Here is a 21,435-nt window from a genome sequence, read left to right as displayed (position 1 = left end):
TACGACCACTAACAGCACAGAAAAGACATAAAGATAGCATGTAAACTATGATTTTAATTTGCAAAAGACAAAGAGAATCCTGTTGTCCAACAGAATTTCAGAATTTCAGATTCCTGGCCCTTTACAACAAACTCGGCTTTTTCTGAAAATTGGTAGTAGTAAGTTTAATTTGGACCCATAATGAGCACTGACTCATGGCTGACTTTGGGTTTTGAATACTGATACCTCAAGTGAGAATCAAGTCAAGTAATTGAATATCACTATTTGAACTTAAAAAAAAAAAGACCCTCCCCCAAAATGGCAGGACCAGAAAAACTTGCCAGAGGAAAAACAAGCCAGCTGAACGCTCAGCAAACTTAGATGTTCTGACTTGTCACATACGTTGGTGATGTCAAAGACATTGGCTGAGCTAATGCTAGGATAGCTGTGTCAGGTGACTTCCTGGAGTTTCCATATCTGCTTACAGGAAACTCACATGGACCCCTGGACCCGCTCGTACCTCTGAAGAACGGTGATAACGGTTTGGCTTAACCTGAATCTCTCACTTCCTGGCCACACTTTAGTTATAACACTTGAATGATGTTGACTTCATTAGAGAAGAGGGGACCCGGGACACCCACTTTTGCATTTTCTGCACTTCCTGGACTCCTGCCATACGACAGTGTGAATTAGTATGAGAACTATGTTTCCTTCCTTAGAAAACTGTGGTGCATAGGTGTCCAGCAAAACGGAATTAGAAGCACCGGCAGTGTTCACACCCCAAGAGTGAGAATTTCATTCACTCATTCATCAGATATTTACTAGAGGCCCTTACAAAAGTGCGCTGATCTAAGCTGGCCGCTGGGTCTGGCTTTCTACTCTAGTGGGAGAGAGAGAGAGAGATCCAACAAATACACTGCAATGACAATTTAGACTACTGGGGGGATGGATTTAGACTGAGGGGGATGGCAGTGGAGTGCGAGGGGATGGGGTTAGGGAACCTTCGGTGAAGAGGAGACTTCATGCCTAACCTGTGGGTGGAGCGGTGTGAGGGGCTGGCCCGGGAGCCAGGCCAGGGTGCCAGGCAGACGGACGGGATGAGCAAACACGGTCCTCGCAAATGAACTCGGAAAGCTATCGTGGCCGAGTCATTCTGGCCACGGAGGGAAGCGGGAGAATGGTATGAAATGATAATATGTCTTTTTTACAGTAAAGCATGGGAAACACATTTTTCCTGCCAAATTAAAAAAACAAAACAAAACGATGTCCTTTTTATATCTAAGTCAACAACTGGCAAACATGGAATCCAATCTCTAGTTCTGGACACACACGCAGCAAGCTCAGCTGCACACCAGGTCTCTGGAGCTGGAGGCCTTGCACGTTCTATCTGTTTCCATCGCGTACCAGAGGGCAGGGCAGGGGACAAGCACAGGGCTCCCTCCTGACATTACCTGCGTAGGTGCTACTGCCACCACCTAATGTGCCACTAATGGTTGGGGAGAAGATGGGAACAGCACAGCCCCACACGACTGGCCGGCCTGTACCATCACTGACACATCACAGTAGTGCTAGGAACACCCAGCCAAGCGTCCTACGAGCTTCAGTGAGACTGGCCAGTCAGTGAAGAGTGGCAACTATTCCACTCTACTCTCCCCCCCACTTTTTCTTTCTTCTAATCTGTCCAAACCAACGGGTACAAGCAAAGGCCTGTGCTTCTCAGTTGCTTTACGCCAGCTCTCTTCCATTCTGTCACCACACCTCTTCCGTCCTCTAGCACAAGAAGCATTTCCTTGGAGGCTCAAATCGCACAAAGCCCTTCTTTTGTCTACACCCCTTTCTGAAGTTCTATCATTTCTACAAAGTGCGGTTGTCTAAGGGCCACTTATCTGCTACCTCAACCTAAAGAATTAAATTCTTAAATTCTTCCTTCAAATATTCTTCTCAAGGAACAATAATTTGAACATCTCTCTGAAGGAATGATTGGAAACAAGAATCAATGGGGTAAAAAATGACCAAATGAGAAATGCAATTGAAACAACAGGGCGTTGAAATGGGTGGGGCTTGAAATGTCCGGAGTTGCTCTGCTCCCACTTGAATATTTCTTAAAAAATTGTTTGAGATACTTTGGTCAATTCCAGGTGATGATGTTTACCTTGACCAAAACAAAACATTTTGTTAAATCTTCTAAACACAGCACTTTGGGAATCAGAACAGAAACCTAAAGAAAAGTTACATATAGTTGTTGGCAAATTATTAGCATCCGTTACAGTTTTAACTCTTTTAAGTGCTAACCTGCTAGCCCACTATCAGTATCTACTAATTCTGTATCTATTGCATTATCTCTACTCTCTACTGCCTGTTATGTCATCCTCGTGTTCCCTAATCTATAAGAATTAAACAGGGGCCCATAAGAAGCCTTCAGAAACAAGCCTCCTGTGTGATTCCCAGGAAGACACATCACACCCTCGTCAGAGTAGCAAAGGAAAAGTCCACAGATCGACCATGTTTTCCTGAATTTTGGGGCCTACGATGGTGGTTCTGTCTCCTGATTTCCATCAGGGGATGTTACTGGAGGATACAATTATTTTCCCTCAGAGCTAACCTGAGGGCTTTGCTTCCAGAAAAAATAGGGTGATGGTACGAAAGTAGATCCCTTTTCCCAGGACTTCGGGAACAAACACAAAGCTCTACAGCATAAGGAATAACAGCAATAGAAGAATGATTAACACTACGTGGGGGGCAAACGGAAATGGTCAATAACTTTGCTGCCAATGGTGATGGACTGATTTCAACAGGGGCAGCTGCAGGGGTCTCACTGTCTAGTTTTTATTCTGCCATTACCAGGGCAGGGGGAGAGGGAGCGTGTCACTTTACGGTCTTCGATTTCCCCTACTTTTAAAAACAAAACCATTTATAACAACAGCTAACCAGAAGAGGGGCCAGAAAGGACTGAGCAGATACGCAGGTGTTATAAAGAGCCAGGCTTATGACACTAATCCAGTTACAAGTCTGCCTCGCTGGGAGTAACCTCCAAAATCTCAACACAATCCTTTCTTCTCTTTACTTTTTTAAAAAAAGCGTTTTTAAAAGAACATAGAACTCGGGACTCAGAGCTACTCTAAAGGGAATATATCCCAGTTCTTCAGCTACTGTCTACAAAAACATGTTGCAGAACTCTGTATCTGAAGTGGTCATTAAAGCAAGGGAAGGGGGCTGAAACAGTGAAAGTAAGAAAGACATAAAAGGTTAATTGGGTGTTTTTATTTTTTGCCTATTGTGTTATCCAAAGAGCATTTTTTTTTTTTTTTTTTTTTTACTATTAGTCTGGTAAGAACACTTACAATGAGAGTCACCCTACTAACAAAACTTTAGGCACACAACAGCATATTGTGAAGTACAGGCGAAATGCGGCACAGCAGATCTTAGAACTTGTTCACCTTGCTTCACTGAAACTTTACACCAGTTGAACAGCACCTTCTCATGTCCCCCTCCCCGCAGCCCCTGGCAACCACCATTTTACTCTCCCTTCCTATGAGTTTGACCATTTTCAATACCTCACTTAGGTGGAATCATGCAACGCGTATTTCAGTTACCGTAATGAACTGAGCATATTTTAAAATACGTAGCTAAGTGAAGTCTTTAGGAAGTTACCTGGCTAAAAGTACAACATCTTAAGCTAAAGATTTCTTGATTACAGACTGTGTAACATAGTATCCCCAAACCACGTAATACCACCCCCAAAAGACTTTCAACAAAGAGAGCATGGTTGGACTTGGATAAGGGTTTTATGGCTCTAGGAGAATCAGCGATCACCTCTGCATATAACAAGCGGTTCCCTTCTGTTTTGTAGATTCCTTCGATTTAAACTAATCCTATAAGTCAGTAATTACAGCAAGCATAAGAATGCCATTTGCTACAGTGTCCTGCACAGGTTTATTTTCTACCTGCCAAGACTGAATCGCCTCTAGTATATCATGTGGTTGCAAGGTGGAAGGAAAACGGAAGGATGTAGGAGTGCATTTAAAATTAGAGGCCAGGGCCAAACAGCAGGTATATGACTAACTTTAAAGGTGGCTGAGGGCCATGGAAGCCAGCAAGATCAGACGTGCAAGTATCCTACCTACAAAGCAAACCGAAAAGCAGGAGGATGTATTGCCTGGTGATCAGAGAAAACTATGATCTAAAATACAAGATGCTTGGCAGAGAAGTCAGGAGAGACCCTTCACGAAAGTATGTGTCGACACACAAGAAATATTAACTTTAAAGTAGGAGTAATATGGAATAAAATGAAAAGGTGTTGGAGACTTTTAATACAACATATATTTACAAGTAATGCAAAAAGAAAAAACAAGACCGCTTCCATTTACCAATTAGTGTTTTAGACACTCAGAAATAAATAGTAAATAAAATAGGGGGCATTAAAAAAAAGAAACTTTATAAGCCTAGCAGTCCGGAGCTCTGGAAGTTGAACCACACGAAACCTCCATTTGGGGGGGACAACAAAAAGTTCAAATACCAGAAATTTCATATGGTTCAATCAAAAAAGGTAGGGGGGCTCATTAACTCAATGCTAAGAATTCAAACCTGAGGACATGTTAATATTCTGTGGTTTCAACAGAGGGTTACTTCCACGGGAGAATATTACCGAAGCAGAAAAAGGAGTTTTAATATTGTGTGCTAATATCTGCCTCAAGTCACACAAAACTGGGGCCAGTCAGTCAGTACCCACTTCAATAAACCTCAAAATAAAGATTTCCACTTATAACCATCCCTTTTTTTGTGGTCTAACGTGACATCCATTCCTAATCAAATCTATTCCCAATAGATTTCTCCATCCTGCGGGTTGGATCCCCGAACCCAGCTCTTAACGGCAAAACTTGAAGTACACAGCGCCTTGTGCCCACAGACACCCTACTTGATATCTATTACTCACCCGCCTTCTCCTCTCACTCCAGTGCTTCTCTACTGCTTTTCTTTCGTCCCACCTTGGCACAGCGACAGCCCCATCTGTCCAAGTCAGGATAACCCCATCCCTTTGCTTTTACCACACCAGTGATCTGATCTTTCCTGCACAGAATGAGGGGATCCCTGAGCCTCTGACCCTCTGCCTTTCCCAGGCTCACGAGCTCCGCTGTTTTCAAGAATACATGCTAGACTCTATCACGGGACTTTCCATTTCTGCCATGACTAGATCTCGGTGACATTCTCAAAACCAACTTCACCTACCCGGCAGCAATAAGCAGAATTTGCATTTTATAAATTAGGTGAATTTTATAGGGGGAGCTGTAAACATTTCCAACTTAGAGGGACTCATCTCTCTCTACGAGGCATGTTCCATGAGGATGGATAGTTTCGCTCTGACACACAAAGCAGTGTCTCTGTGGCAGTATTTCAGGGGTACTTTTAAAACACATGTAACTTTCTGGTCTCGGAAGATGAACACGGGATCTGTGTGAATTCCATCACGTTATGTATTTAGGGAAGTAATTCATAACAGGCAAGGGACCTCAATGTGCCTTCAACGTGTTTGGATGACGGCAACTTTCAGAACGGGGCAGGTACATTTCTGACTCTCCTTCTATTGGGCTCAATCACTTGCCACCTTTGATTCCAGCTGTGGTAGAACCTACTTGGTCATGTCACCAACAGAACCGACAAACACGACATTTGACATTGCACCGGTTTGACCGACCAGGCAGAACCACCCACCCTGCGCTTACATACCTCGAATTGGCTATTTCCACTTTGGTTCTCGCCATGGCAGCTGCCCTCTGTGCGCCTTCGATGGCTCTGTCCACCTTCTCCCTAGTTTTTGTGTTTCTTATTGGTATCAGTTGCTTCCTTATTCCACGGACCAGAATATTATTTTTGTATTTTCCCTCTTCTTTCGAGCCGTCGGGAAAGACGGTGCAGCCGTATCCATGCCTCTTGTTGTTCGCCCACTCGCCCTCGTACTTCATGCCGTTGGAGCGCTCGCTGATGCCGAAGCCATTGCGTTTGTCATTCTTCCACTCGCCCATGTAGGTTTCCGTGGTGGTGGCGTCCACGTGGTCCTCCACGGGGCAAAAATCACAGTCGACGTCGCCGAAGCTGATGGTGGAGTTGGCGTCGCTGGAGCTGATTCTGCTCATGGCTGCGTCGCTGCGGACCGAGCTGCGCTTGCTGGAGATGGAAGACTTGGATTCGGACTTGCGGATTTTCATGCTTCCGAGGAGGGAGCCCCTGCGGAAGAGGCCGCCCTTCTTCTTGCCCGCGAGCTCCGCGTCGGCTTGGAAGTTGAGCACGAAGCCGCCCCGGGTGCCGGCCGGGCTGTCGGCGGCCGCCGCCGCGTCGTGGAGGACGCTGCCGTTGCTCTGCTCGCTGCGCAGCGAGGCCAGCGACGTGCGCAGGGGCGAGCGGATCACCGTGGCCATGCCATAGGGCACGCTCTGGCGCACGCCGTAGCCGTGCCGCATGCCGCCGGCCCACTGGCCCTGGTAGGTACCTTGGAGAGACAAAGCACAGCGTGAGTCGCTGCAGCGCGGCGCCCATCGCCCGCAAGGGCCGTCGTGCAGGCCCAAGGTCGTGCAGGCCCAAGGTCAAGACCCGCACAGTCCCCACTCAGCTCCATCACTGTCGTCCACTTGTGAGTCCCCGCCCCCCGGTAACTGTGTGTCTCATTCCTTGTATAGCATTGTATAGGATTTTCCAATAGTCCGGTCATTTTTGCTTTTCATTTAAAAATTTATACCTGCTTTAGATGAAACCACTACCTTCGCATACCAAAGAGTGATCATTGAAAAACAACTTTTCCTCCCTGAAATGAACACATCAGAACTACCTCTTATCTTCATTAAGTTATAGAAATGTCTAACCACTATACTGAATACCTGAAACTAGTATATTGAATGTCAACTGTAATTGAAAAAAAATTTTTTTTAATTTAGAAAAGGTAAAAAAACAACAAAAAAACAACACACCACCAAAATCCCACTAAGGAAGGCAGTGCCATAGCAGAAGAAATAAATTCTATTCATGAATCTTATTCTAATTTTACTAATTTAGCTGAAAAACTCTGAAAATGACTTTTGGGTCTTTCAGGATACCATTCCAACAAGCTCTAAGACTTAAAATTTTAGTGATCTTAATACTTAAGACATGGATCATCCAATAAATTGTCTTAAATTTTGTTTCTACCATATTCACCATTTTTTTTTTTAGGGTAGGGGAAACTTTAATACTTAGGATTATTAGGTTTGGATGAAACTTTTTGAGCTAAGAGTAATTTGACAAACACAATACATGTCCTGAATATAGTGAACCATCGTGAAAATATGGGTGATTTGTTTTAACATTATGTACACTTACAGGTGAAAAGGTTAAGATTTGTCCCACATTGGTGATGGATGTTAACTAGACTTACTGTGGTGATTATTTTGCAAGATACACAAATATCAAATTATTATGTTATACACCTGAAACTAACATGTTACATGTCAATTATGCCTAAAGTATATATTTAAAAAACGATTTGTCAAATCTTACTGGTTTCCAAATATTACTTGCCAAACTTCTGCTTTCTCTTGGCCATGCGACTTCCCTAGCCTCTGTCACTGAATTGTCACAGCATGAACTAGAGGTACTCTGAGGGCAGGAATTACTTCAAGAGAACACAAATTTCTAGATTGATGACTTGTGTGTTCTGTGGTCTCTAGGTGTTTGATAACTTTATAGTAAACAGCTATGGTGGCTAAAAAGAATACACTATTTACCCATAGAAAAGCTGAGATAAGGCCAGAGGACATGGAATCCATCTCAGAGCAGATATGTTTGACAGTCTCCCTTCAGACTTGATGATACCAGATCACTTTTTCAATGACTATTATGCCTTTTCAGGAATAGGATGACCTTGAATCTAAAGTATTTGTGTTCAGTAAGTTTTTCTATTAAGTAAATTAGCAAAGACATTTTAAAAACAACCTGGTGCAGATTTTTAAATAACCTTAGGAAGAAATGAGTGTTAAAATCAGGGAACTTAGAATTTTCTTTTCAAAATCAAGGCCATTTCCTTTCATCAAAGGCACAATTTCAATTATAGTACCCACCCCAAAAAACTACATGGAAATTTTAAGATGCAGTTGCTTCTGAATTATTCATAACACTTCACAGTATCATAGAAAATCAGTCACGATTATAGTCTATCTTGACCTCTTTAAGTTTTGGATTATATAGACCTGCCTTGCAGTCACTTTTCATTTTCTATATTACCACGCACAGGTTTCCCTTGTGTGGCATGTATTTCATTTTAACATTCCGAGCAAAAATGCTAGCGGTTTTCTATTATTGTGTTAACAAGGGTTGCACTTAAAAGTTTAAACCAGAATGGCTCCAAAATCAAAAGTTTTGACTCATTTCAAGACGACCTTCTCTTTCTGTTCATTCTGATGTATTTATGTCATATAAACAGACAGTAACAGCAGGGCGACATTGAAATACAAAGTGGGCCTGGTACTGTGAATGTCATATTCTGGGTAGACGTGAAAATCTTCACCTGACAGCTACTAGGAACTTCTGAGGAGGTGGGCGGGCCACAGCTTTCTCAAAAGGATAAACCCCAAAGGGTAAGACAGTCAAACAATATTTCAGGGTAAGAAGTTTCCTACTGAATATTAGCCATCTATGAACACCACCACTGTAACGGGGAAGGAAACTTGAATTATTAGGGAATTTCAACTTTGACTTTCCTTTTGCTTACATGGATAAAATTTAAATGCTAGGATAAAAATTATACAACCTGACTTACACATACTAAAATAAACCACCTTACTTAAAAAAAATATTTTGTGTAAAATAAATGGGGAATGCTAAAATCATATCCTTCTAACTTTTCTACATAATGACAAGTTAATTTTGCTAGAAGAATTTCCAAAGGTGCTGTTTGGATCAATAAGTATTTACACTTTTAAACTGCAACCATAGTATCTTAGTAAATATTTAACATGGAGGGAAAACTAACAGCTAGTTTCCTTCGATTGAAATCTCTGAAAATGACTAATATTTGCAATTTTCAAAAAAGCGGTGCATGAAAATCTAAGCGGTTTAAGGCAACAGCAATAATTAATTAGAAAGTTTAGGTCTCTGTTTAATTGTCAAGTGGGGAAGTCGGGACCAGCAGCCCTGGCCACATTCCCATCCTGTTCTGTTAAATCACAGCGTATGGAACAGTTCCTTCATGGACTTGCTAGAAACCAATTTCCAGTCAAACTGTTAGGAGTTCATCTGAAATTTAAAATAGGTTTAGTTTAGTCAATGAACCTAGAAAAAAGGGCCTCTATTTCTTCATGAAGCAGGTGGGTTCCGACTTCTCCCTGCTGCTCCTAGCTCTAATTAGGTCTTTTCTCTCGACTCCTTAAATATAGATGCATATTTCACAAGTGTAAAAGTGATTATTATGGGCTTTGTTTTAAATTCTGTTCTATGACTTCTTCTCTGGGAGCTGGTTTTCTAGATATAGCCATTTTAACCACATAATCTTATAGTGGAAGGCGTCCAGTTTAAAATGGGTTCCAGTCAAATTTAGACTGCTCTATGCCAAACTAGTTTATATGCTACAGATGGGTATGTGCAAGTACGCACATACTTAACACAACAGTGTGTCTTTCTAGACATTTCCAGTACTTTTATGACAGGTGAAAAAAATGAAGTACAGCAGATCAGAATTTGCCCCCAAAATGCTGGGCACCCAAACTTGGATTTCATGAGTATGGTACCAATTTATTCAGGGGGTTTCTATTTTAGCAACACTTCACCCACAAATCGCTAATGAAATAAATCACGTGATTCTTCTCACATGGAATTACTACTTCCTTCCTCTAATTTAATGTCACCACAAAATACATGGAATCAGATTTCCCTACATCTGACAGGGTACATTGGGGTGGACATGTGGTGCAGAGGCAAAAAAACAAAACCAAAAACAAAACAAAACACATTAACTCTTAAATAAGAATAGGGAAGGTGGTTATTTCTTTTTTGGGCCAAACATCTTTGTACAAAATAAATTATAGAAACATACTTCCACTTAAGACTCCCATTTTATGATTAAGGAATTTCTAATTAAATGGAGTTACAAGTGAAAGAAAGCAGGAAATCAACACACAGTAAACATTCAATAGTGATTTTTAAGAGTTTTTTTTTCCCCTTCCCAATTGGTAATATATTTTTTTTTGTACTAAAAGAAAACCACACTCCTACCATGATGCCAAATTCTAATGTTTTAAAAAAACATTAGTTGAACAGAAGGCAGATTACCCATGAAGTCACAGACGACCTTCTGTGCTGTATGTATTTTTTGATAACGAATACTCTAAACCAAGAGATTTTGTTTAATGAGTAGTAACTTTAAAAGAGTATTTTTAACCTTCCCAAGCTGAAGAGAACTATCCACAGCCTTCTTAAAAGGTTATAGTATAATGCACACATTTAAAAAATAAACATCGACTCCACTTTTGAGTATGGAATTTTGTTATACGATAGAGCTGGGGCCTCCAATAAAGTCCAATCACAAATTAACATATCGATGGGGGGTCCACCCAGGCACCCTATGCCCTTCCAGAACATTTCAGGGCCCTAATTAACTACTGAAGAATTTGGAACTCAAGCAGCACATATAAAAAGTATTCAAGAAAAGTTTTTTTTCCCCTTCTTTTTAATCCATGAGGACCATATTCTTTATTTATGCTGTAGGTAGACGAGATATCTTTTTTCCAAGTCCTACCACTCCGCTGTTTTGCATCTGACACACCGCTGTGTTCTGAGTAAGTGAAGTATACAAATCGTATGAGCTTTTATATAAGCAATTGCACCACTGGGGTCATACTGGGCTGGAGAAACTTTTAATTGGATTCCTTTAACCTCCTCCAACTCTGAGCTGCCTAATTCCAAAAGGTGACATGGCCTCCTACCATCCTTTTCAATGAACTATGATTATGTTTATTGTCAGAAAATGTATTTTGCGGAAGCATAAGTCATCCATCCTTCTCAGCTTATTACACAAGGAAATTCATCACGTTGTGACACCTGTTTCAGTAATGTATACTTTTCCTAATTGAAAAGAGAGGAAGTCTGCTCTACTATATACACAAGTCCTTTTGCAAATATTGTTAAACACTAAAATAGGGTGTTTTGTTCACAGCCAGCATTCCGTTTCGGTCATACACCTCAGTGCAAACCAGTGATTCAGTACTGCCATTCTCAGGAGTAAAGCGGCTGGCTCGTAACAACAACCATCGGGTTGTTTCATTGTATTCTTTGAAAACGTAGACTTCCTTGTCCGTGTCTAAAATGTTTTCCTAGTAATCTGTCTAAAGATCTCCAAGTCAACAAAGACTACCATTCTTTCGATCAAACACCCATACTTCACGGAAGCTAATGAAAACTGGGGAGACAAACCCACACCCTGCGGACCCCACCTGCATCAGGTGGCCTTTCAGTTCCCATAACTAGGATGTTTCCAAATGCACCCCCAATAAGGTACAATTCCCCCACATCCTCGTTATGGGGTTCTGGCTTCTATCTTTAGGCTACTAGAGGACCAGCAGCGAAATACGACTCCACGTGAAACCAATCCGGAGAGCGGTCAGCACCGACCGCCAGCCTCACAAGCACAGGGCGCTCGCTCTAACTCCACGGGAGTGGCGATTTCAAACGCGTCCGGGAGAGGGAGGGATCAGGAACGTAATGTGACGGGCTCAAGTGACAGCGTCCTCTCATCAGCCCTACCCTCGCGGGCGGCGCTCCCTCCCGGTGGCAGCGCAGCGCTGGCGCCGGCCAGGTACCCTCACGCCTGGTTCCCCCGGGTGTGGACACACCGTCCGCTCCCCAAACCCGGTCAAATCAACCCCCGCGCACCAGTCGCGCGCCAACGCACCCTCCGGGGGAGGGCGGCCGGCGGAGGTGGGTGGGGGGCGGCCCCAGGTGTTTTGGCGGGTTTCCGGACACGTGCGCCTCACGTCCTCCCCGCCTCCCCGCCGCCCCGGCCAAGCCCCCCGCGCCAGCTGGCGGAGCCCCGAGCCGCCCGCGACGCCGCTCACCTCCATCCCCGTAGGTCTCCACGCCGTACCCGTCCTGCAGCCCGTTACTCCAGGTACCCTCGTAGCGGGCAGGGGTGGACAGGCTCTGCCGGACCCCGTAGCGCCCCTTGAAACCATGTGACCACTCCCCTCGGTACATCCACTTGCCCTTCGTCTCCACCCCCAGCCCGTGCCGCTTGCCCTGCGCCCAGTAGCCCTGGTAGGTGTTGCCGCTGGGCCAGGTGTAGCCTCCGACCACCTCGAAGCCGTGCGACCAGGAGCCCGAGTACTCGCCCTGGCCCTTGGGCCCCGTGCAGATGCCATGCCCGTGCGCCTTGCCCTCCTCCCAGCCGCCGCAGTAGGTGCCGCCATCGTCGAAGTCGAACCTTCCGCCCGTCATTCGGGGGGCAGCCCCGGCGCGCTCCCCGCGGGGGCACGGATGCGGGCAGAGCTGGGCACCGCAGGGTGTAGCTCGGGGGTGGGGGCCCGGCGGGCGAGCGCACGACAGCGCCCCGGGCAGTTAGCGCCGCCGATCGGCTCCAGTCCGACGCCGCCCCCGTCCTCCCCTCTGCTTTCGCCGCCGCCACCGCCGCCTTCCTCCTCCTTCGCCGCCGCCGCCCCGGCCAGCGCCGCGCGCGAGAGGACAGCCCCGGCTCCGGAGCGGACCTTCAGCTGCTCCCGCCCGCCCACGTGAGCCGGGCGCCGCCCCGTGCCCGCCCCTTGTCCCCTCCCCAGGCTCCGAGGCCCGGCCCCGCGACGCTCCCGCCCCACCGGGCCCAGCTCCCAGCCCCCGGGCCGCCGCTTCCCCGGAGGGCGTGCGGGCGCGGGGCGCGCGTGTGCCCGCGCAGTGGGAGGCCGGTGGGTGGGCGAGTGTCCCTAGGGACGCGCGACAGTCCCCACCTGGAGACGAAGGCGCGGCTGCATGTGTGGGGGCAGCTCGCGGGCGGCGCAGCCTCCCGGGTTTGTGTGTGGGGTTTATCGTGGTGGTTAAGCGTCTCTAAGTGTGGCCGTGTGTGTGTGTGTGTGTGTGTGTGTGTGTGTGTGTGTGTGTGTGTGTATGTAAACTCATGTGTGCGTGGTGTCTGCATGGGTTTGTGATTGCATTTTTTCGGCGTTCCAACTTGTGTACTGTTGCATTTGTCATGCTTAGCTGTCAGCGTAAGTTCATAGATATCCCCCCATAGAAGTATGCCTGGATATAAATCTGTGGCAGCCTAGATAGACATAATTGTGCAGGGTGTTCTTTTACACCTACCCATTTCAAAGCACATGAGTTTGCATTTGTTTAATGAGGACATAGGGGGATAGGGAGAGCAATGCAGTTTGAAAAAGCACGGGGATCAACTGGTTAGGTTTTTTATTTATAATAATGAGGAGGATGTTTTTAATCTGTCTTTGTAGGGGTGTAGGCTATTTCCTTGTACATTGGAACCCACTCCCCTAATGCCTCATTTGTTCTTCTCATAACCTTAGAAATTCTTCAGCCTGGAGCTGTGTACCCAACAGGCAGACGGGCTCAGTCTGTGTATATTGTGTAAGTGTCTGGAATGTACACCTGGTACCTCTCCACTGGTATCCACAGTTTCAGAAAGTAAACAGAAGCTTTCAAGGAGGAATATGGTAAGTAAAACACTGCTCTAAACTTACAAAGAGTCTGTGACCTACAAAACCGGGACAGGTGTCAGCTGATCTCTTTTCCAGCCACAACACTGCTTTGTTGAATTCACGTTAGACAACTCTTAAACTTTTAAAACCTTGATTTCACCAAGAGTTGCCTTTTCCTTTCTCTGTTAGATAACTGAGTAAATTGTGTGTGCAGGGCAAAGCCAGGAATTAGAGACTTGGTAATAGGCAAGTTGAATCATTCAGTGTTGTCCCTGGTGAAAGCAGGCATTGGTCTCAACTTCCCCCTCGAAGCGCCCACAGAGACACTGCTCTGTGGTTCAGAGCCAGGGGTCTTCAGTTGCCCTCCCAAGGACATGCTTAGCAGAGTATACATGGTATTCTTTAGGCTAGGAGGCTTTTGGATGGCTGAGCAAGCATCACAGGCTGCCAAAGTTTCTCTCACTAGATATTTGATAATCAGATAAAAATATAAGGACAGGTGTCAGGAAAGGCAGCAGCAGGCAAAAGCAGACTAAACTGCACAGAAAAGGAACTGAAATTGACCTTGACTGCCTCCATCTCAGGACTGGAGCGGGCCTTTCCTGCTTATGTGGCTGAAATGCTGAAAGAAAAATCTCAGTTTACATAGAAGCAAATCACCAAAGAGAATTAGAAACCTTCATCCATGGCACTGCCTACAGAGCTGCCAGGAATAGTGCTTACCCTGGTGGCCTGAAATAATTACCATCTTGCTCAGCATCTTGTCCTGGACCAGGGATTGATTTAGGCCACCGGGAAAACGAGGGCCCTGGACTTTGCAGCTGAACCATAAGTGCATTTCTCTGTTGTGGGATGCCAGGGTCAGCAGCTAGCGTAGGCAGGCACACTTCCATCTATTTGGGGGTTCTGTTTCATAGGAGGAGCTGTGGTTGTCCAAGCCAACATTTCTGTTTTTTCTCTTTTAAAACTGGCTTTCTTTACAGAGTATCTTTTGTCCCTTTAGCTTTTTTTTCTTTTTGGGCCCAGCCCTATGTGTTGGATCTCTATAGTAACATTGAAGGACTAAGTTTTTATTTGTAAGCATGGTAGAAACATTTAATGATTTTTTTTTTTACTTTTCCTGATTAGCTTTCATGCAGATGTTGAATTTTCTGGGATATAAGCAGCACAAAGCAAGTTTCTGGCTTCTGTAAAAGATGTCCAGTCTATCTATAGTGTATGGACACAGAATTGTAGTGCATACACATCAGGGTTAGAAAATGAAGATTTGGGGAGGATAAAAGATGTGGCCGTTTATCTCTTAATCTTTTCCTCTTGCTGTCTGTCCCTAATAATGTCTTCCTTGGAAAGAGCCTTCATTAAAAGAGAGCACCCAGCAGCTGTGTACTATTAAATTTTGAGTACTCTTAGTCATAACCCGACTCTGCCACTGACTCTATTCATGGGAGAAAATTAATATGGACTATTGGGTACCTCACCGAACAATTTTTGGCAAACCAGCAATACAGGCCATGCTCCCATTTACCATCACAATGGAGTGTTTCCCCAGTCGCCTTGATGTGTTCATTAATGTCAGTGCTGAGGTTCCGTGGTAATGGTTGGAGAAGACTGGGAAGGAGAACCAGGAAGGGGTGCGGAGAATGACGGCATGGCAGAGAGTAGGCAGTAAACGGTGTTACATTCACCAGCCAGGGTTAGTAATGTCCTTATTTTCCCTCTCACTCTGAACCTTTGCCCTGGATAAGGGGGAGTTGAATTTAGCTTTAAGAAGGGATTAGTAAGAAGAGAATGTTGAATGTTGGTTTGACAGGTGGGGTGGGGGAGTCCTTTAAAACCCGGGTCCAACCGCTCTGTTTCCTTCCATTCAAACTCAGCTATTAGAGACTGCCAATCTAGAAAACTTTGTAACAGGTAAGCTGTTTTGCGTGTGAATGTCTAGTAACAACATATTGGGGAGGACGTTTTACTGAAAACTTAATCTTTTTTTTTTTTAAATAAAGGTGTGTTTAAAATTTCATTAATGACATTGTTTTATTTACATAATTACTGAGAATTTCTGATAAAAACTTTACAGATGACCAAAAGCGAATCTGCAAGTGTTTATTGTCTAAAGGTTGTGATCCAAGTGTGTAAAATAAAGCACATAAAATTAAAATGACTTATTGCAAGTCAAAATGAGCATTACGGGCAACTTTGTAATAAAGCATTCAAAAAATTTAAGAAATATGTCTATAACACATGCAGAAATGAAGAATTATGGTCATGAGCTTTTCAGAGAACAAGAAGTCAGAAGAGGAAGAAAATGCCAAAATGAATGGTGTTCAACACTTTGAAGGCAATCGCTGTGTGCCAGATTCTGTGCTAAGTTCTCTCTGTGCATTAATCCATTTAAATCTCATAATAAACCATGTGTTTAGTGCTGGTATTATAACCATTTTACAGGAGAAGAAAAATAAGGTGTAGGACATTTATGTGCCCAAGATCATTCAAGGCAGAAATGGTTGAGCAGGGATTCAAACTCAGGTCTGTCTGACTCTACAGGTGGTTCTCTTTATTACTACCTTGTATTGGAACAGGAGTGAGAGCTTTCAAATGGGGAAGGAAGCCATCTCGATGGAGAGCAAGAGGGGTGGGGGTGAAGATGACTTTTATTTCTTATTTTTTAGAATAGCTGCCCAGATGAATGGTAATGCTACTGTCTGGAATGAAAGAAATGGAGGAAAAAGTAAACAGCAGAGCTCGGGAAGACAGGTTCAATTAGGAGAAGATGATGCAGAAATACGTCCCAGAGGAAGTGTTCAGTAGGCAGTTGGGTAACACAGGTCAAGAACTAAATATTAGTGATAAGTATAGCCACACGTCGGCAATATTGTGGTTGGGTTCCAGACCACCGCAATAAAGCAGGTAGCACAGTAAAGCATCTCGTAATCTTTTTGCTGGTGGAGGGTCTTGCCTTCAGTGTGTAAGATATGCACCATCTGTGAAGTGTAATAAAACAAGATATGCCTGTAAATAGTCCTCCATTTCCTTTTCTGACGGCCGTTGTTCAGTAGCGTCTCCTTTTGAGACTTGCACTATTCAGGCAAGCCATGGGGCCCAATCTTGTCACCATCCTCTCTAAGTCACTCCCCTGTGTTCATCCAGGACGAATGGTTACCTACCCTCCCCCTACATGCTGGCCCCTGCCATCGTCCCAGGCAGCTTCATCCTGGCCTCACAGCCTTTCTCAGCATCATGACCTTTATCTTAAAGTCTTCGGACACGGCCTGGACCTTACTTTGACCCGGATATACACCAACTCTGTAAACTGGGCCTTTACAACCCCACTCTTTGACAACACTCTCGCATCTTTCCCACTCACTGAACAAAAGCATCAACTTGTATCAAAGTCTCCACTCCTTTGATGGAGTCCCTGTCCTCCTGGCCTTTCCATACCCGGCCTGAAGTCCCTACGAGTCGTTTATACCACACTTTCCTTTCCATAGTGACCTCCCGGTGCTTTTACCCACCCAGTCCCCAATCCCAAGCCGCCATTTCTCATCGCACGCTCCTAGAAAGTCCCACTTCCCAGTTGCCATTGCAAGTCATGGTGGCAAGCCTCGGGCCCATCCCTCCACATCGCACCACACACCGCACCATACCACGCACCACGCCACACCACGCACCGCACCACACACTGCAAACCGCACCGCGCACTGCACCGCAAATCGTGCACACCGCACCACACACATACAGTGGCCTCAGTTCAGTTCTTGTCCTGCTGGTGGCAGCTGTGAATTTGACACTTGTGGGCACTTAACACCCTCGCTTCTGTAAGACCCATGTGTCTCGCCTTCCTCTCCCTACTGCTTCACCCACCACCGCTGCATTTTTCTTCTTGTCCCTTTCCAGTCTCCTTGATTTTAGGCGACCCTTTTGTGTTCTAGACATTAGCTTCGTGGCACCAGAATTTTGTATAATGGCTGGATGCCTGTTGGCTTATCTTGTGCCACTAGGCCATCCTGCCCCAGGGGCTGAGAGGGTAATTTAGAAATAGTCTAATTCCAGTATGAAAACACCAGTTGGCCCTTATCGAAGTCTCAGGGGCAGTGCTTTGGTCTCCTCCCAGGACTTGTCCCTGTGGCTCTCTGCCTGCCCTTCCTCATGGGCAGAGCCCCATGTGTGTCTGATGAGGAGGTTCACAGAGGGTTTCAGGAAAGTTCTAACAATGAAAAAGTAACGGCGGATTAAAGGCAGATGTAGGAGACGTAGAAAGCTTGAAGAAAGAGTGGGCTGCAGGTCTGTACTGAAGCCTAGCACCTGAAGGAAACCATAAAACGGGCAGGTATGTGTATGCGTACATATATGCACAGGTAAGTACAATTACTGTTAGGTTTGGAGACACAGAAGTAAGGCTCAGAATTTGCTCTGATCGGTATAAAACATCCCTAAAGAGGCAGAAGATAAAAAAGACGAATAATAAAAGTACCCGGGAACAAATGAATGCCAAGGGTATTACGAGTCCAGATGACAGAGTGATTTTGTGGGCTGCTATGGTTGGAGCTGTTTTGGGGGGATCACAGGCTTAGCTTTGTGGAGAAAGCAGAGGGGGCATCCTTCCAGACACCTCTCAAGGGATGATCTTCTTTAGTTAAGAGACACCTATAGAAGGAAGGAATGAGGGGACTCCATGTCTGTGACTGAGACGGAGGACACTTGCGGGAAAACGGGTCCCTGGAACCTGGGGTGACGAGGATGAGCTCATTTCTCTCATGCTAGATTGGACATCAGAATGCTCTACCCTGAAGATATAAAGTCATCAAGGCAACTCAGGATTTGAAACAGCACTGCTTGGGGGTGGCAAGGGAATAGAAAAGCATATTTGGGAGCGTTGGTATTAAGATGTTAAAAGTTGTGCAAATTGGTGAGATCATCTTTTTCTAAAGAGTTGAATAAAGAAGGGAGGCACACAATCTTGCTGAAAGCACAGCTAAGGAGTAAACAGCTGCTCCATGATGCTCGCTGGAGGAGAGAAAGAAAGAAATCAATTAGCAGGCAGTGAAAGAAATGTAAATTCTAATTGGGGAAGGAGGGTTCCAAGAGCCCTGGACCAGGATTTGAAACAAAAGCCAATGATAGAAAAGGCTTTGTTCTAACTGAATGATGTAGAGAAAGTTTTATCCTTGCCAAGTGTTACAGTCCCAGTCTCCATGTTACCTCAACACACACACCTCAAGGCCCTCATTGGGTTCTTCAGCTACTGACGCATTCCAGATAAAGCTCAAATTCCTCTTGCTTTCCTTAGACACGCTCCAGCATTTTTGTCATCGCTTGCATTTCACTGACTACTTTCACATAGCAAGCACTTTCTAAAGCTTACTGAGAAGTAGGGACACCCCATGCGATGGTCTGCAGGGGGCAGTGAGGAAGGTACTCAACAGACAGCCCCCAATTGTTAAGTGCAGCTCAGCTGTGGCGTTTACATCAAGGCCACGCTCGTCCACGGCATCCCCCCCAAAGTAAGAGACAAATTGCTGCATCTTGTGGCCTCGAATCCAAAAAAGGAACCAGAGCACCCGGTAGGTCTCTTGGATTCCAGAAGCAACACATACCATACTTAGAAACTGCTCCAGCCTCTATGCTGAGTGACACGGGAGGAAGGCTGCCAGCTCTGAGAGGGTTCAGAGCCTGAAGGAGTTTTTCAGGAGATGCAAGCTGTGTGCAAACAGAGCTGGAACAAGGGGCACCTGAGCCAAGTGGCCTCGGTGGCAGTGATGGAACTTGTGTGCGAGCCCAACAGGAAGGACTCCACCTTCAAGGCCACTTCAGCTACTGCTGCCTCTGTCCCACGTGCCAGCCACAGACTACCCTTGAGAACACCAGTCATCCACTTGGTGGCAAGATGACTGTGTGGGCCCCTTCCAGCCTGGAATGGCTGGTGTCCTCTCCAGGAATGGGTTCTCTCCTCTTTCCGGGATGGGTTTGCCTTCTCTGCTCACAGAGCTTCAGCCAGTTTCTCCACTACCCAGAAACATACGGAATGACTGATTCACAGGTAGAGAACTTCACATGACAAAGCGTCTAACCAGGGAACCCACTTCACAGTGCAAGAGGAGCCACAGTGAGCCCTGACCGTGGGATCCACTGGGCTCACTACCTACTGCCTTACCACACCCTTCCGGGATCGATGGGCTCTGCGCTCTGCAGGGTCCCCAGTGGGCGGCACTCTCGTAAGAGGACAATGTGAGAGTCGTGCTGAAAGGTACATTCTGGCTGCTGCTTGGCCGCCGCCCCCGCCCCCACCCCCGACTCCTGGTGCCCAGGGATCAGCCGATGAGAAGAGGAGTCACCATACTGCGAGGATAACTGATCCCCGGTGAGCAGGAAGGGGCTTTTATACGGCAGCGCAGCAACAGAAAGGAGGCCCACATGGTCCTGTGGGTACCCCCTGGCTCTCCACCGTCGCTATGAATGCACGCATGCAGCAACCCCGCTATGAGAAGGGCAAGACATACCAAGGACCTAGACCCACCAGGAAAGGTTTGGGTCACACTACCAGGTAAACCACCAGAACCAGAACCAGAACCTGCTGTTATGATAGCTAAGGGTGAGGGGAACTTAGCATGGGTCGGGGGGAGGGGCGATAACAGTTTGCAGCCCTAAGGCCAACTACACAGATGGGGGCTCCTATTTGTCCCATGAACTTTCCTACTCTAAGATTTCCCTCAAGAAGAGAGGCCTGTGGGAGCTGTTCCCCATATACACGCATGTGGAGAAGATGGTCTTTGGAATATAAGGGGAGATGGTGCCAGCCCTAGCTCTGCACTGCTCAGATCTTTCTTTAAGGGAACTTGATGCCAGGAGGGAGACTGGCAATTGGTGCACCTTTGGGTCCTGGCAGGGTGTGTGCTGCGGCTCAGCCTAGACAGTCTCCAGCCAATAGCTGAGCTCCTGGGTTGCTAGAGCTGGGCCATTCCTTCTCAACACAGGCCTCCTCTGACAGGCTGGTGTGTTCTGTGTCCCCCCCACCCTGCTGGTTGACCTGGCTGAAACTCTCAGGCCTACACACTGCAGTGTGATGCTCCAACAACCAACTCTTCTTCCTTCCCTCCTCTTTTTACACCTTTCAAACCTACGTCATGACCTAAAGTCGTTCCCTACCTACTCCTGTTTCCTCTGGCCTTCACCCTTCACCTGTGTCCCCCCAGTAACTCCTTGTATGTCTAATGCTGTCCCTGCATCTGCTTTTTGGAGGCCCTGGATGGACACACCTAGTCATCTTTTTAAGACTCTCTCTCTCTCTCTCTCTCTCTCACACACACACACACACACACACACACACACACTCACATTTATAGGTGGGCCTTGGTCTAAGGGAGATGAAAGTCTGGTTGAGATCTTAATAACATTGAACTGAAATTCAGATTTCATGGTTCCTGAAAAAGAATGAGGAAGCTCTCTATGGACTGATACGTAAACATCCTCAAGAGCTAATAGCAGGAAAAAAAGCAAGGTCCAGAATAGTGTATGTAACATGCTGTATTTGTATGTATGTAAAAATCTATACAGTTACCAAAAAAAAGGGGGGGGCAGGGTGGCGATGTTCACTGAAGAGCATTTCATTTGTTTTTATTTTAACCCTTGAAATGATACATGATACCTATTAATTACCTTGAAATGTCGATCTTCAGCATCTTGGCATGTTATTATTTTGAAAATCAATACTTTGTATGTGATTGAGTAGAACGGCCAGTTGGCATATGATTCAGTAACATGGGGACAGCAGTGAGTGGACCAAATGTGTCTTAGGACCCTCAATGAC

General features: G+C 45.7%; 1 protein-coding gene across 4 annotated transcripts in view; it reads right to left on the bottom strand.

Moving 5' to 3' along the window:
• Positions 1-12,514, bottom strand: part of JPH1 (junctophilin 1) — a 76,279-nt gene extending 63,765 nt beyond the window's left edge. For all 4 annotated transcript variants that reach the window (XM_019725784.2, XM_019725801.2, XM_019725792.2 and 1 more), the window contains exons 1-2: positions 12,051-12,514; positions 5,704-6,463 (exon numbers count right to left, since the gene is read on the bottom strand). In XM_019725784.2, the coding sequence (XP_019581343.1) occupies positions 5,704-6,463; positions 12,051-12,429 (1,139 nt within the window). In that variant the 5' untranslated portion in view covers positions 12,430-12,514. The remainder of the gene's footprint in view (positions 1-5,703; positions 6,464-12,050) is intronic.
• Positions 12,515-21,435: the final 8,921 nt, after the last annotated feature.

The sequence above is a fragment of the Rhinolophus sinicus genome, linkage group LG14, assembly GCF_036562045.2.
Source record: "Rhinolophus sinicus isolate RSC01 linkage group LG14, ASM3656204v1, whole genome shotgun sequence".
Taxonomy (NCBI): Eukaryota; Metazoa; Chordata; class Mammalia; order Chiroptera; family Rhinolophidae; genus Rhinolophus; species Rhinolophus sinicus.
The sequence above is the reverse complement of the archived record's forward strand: the minus strand, read 5'-3'. Positions and strand labels throughout refer to the sequence as shown.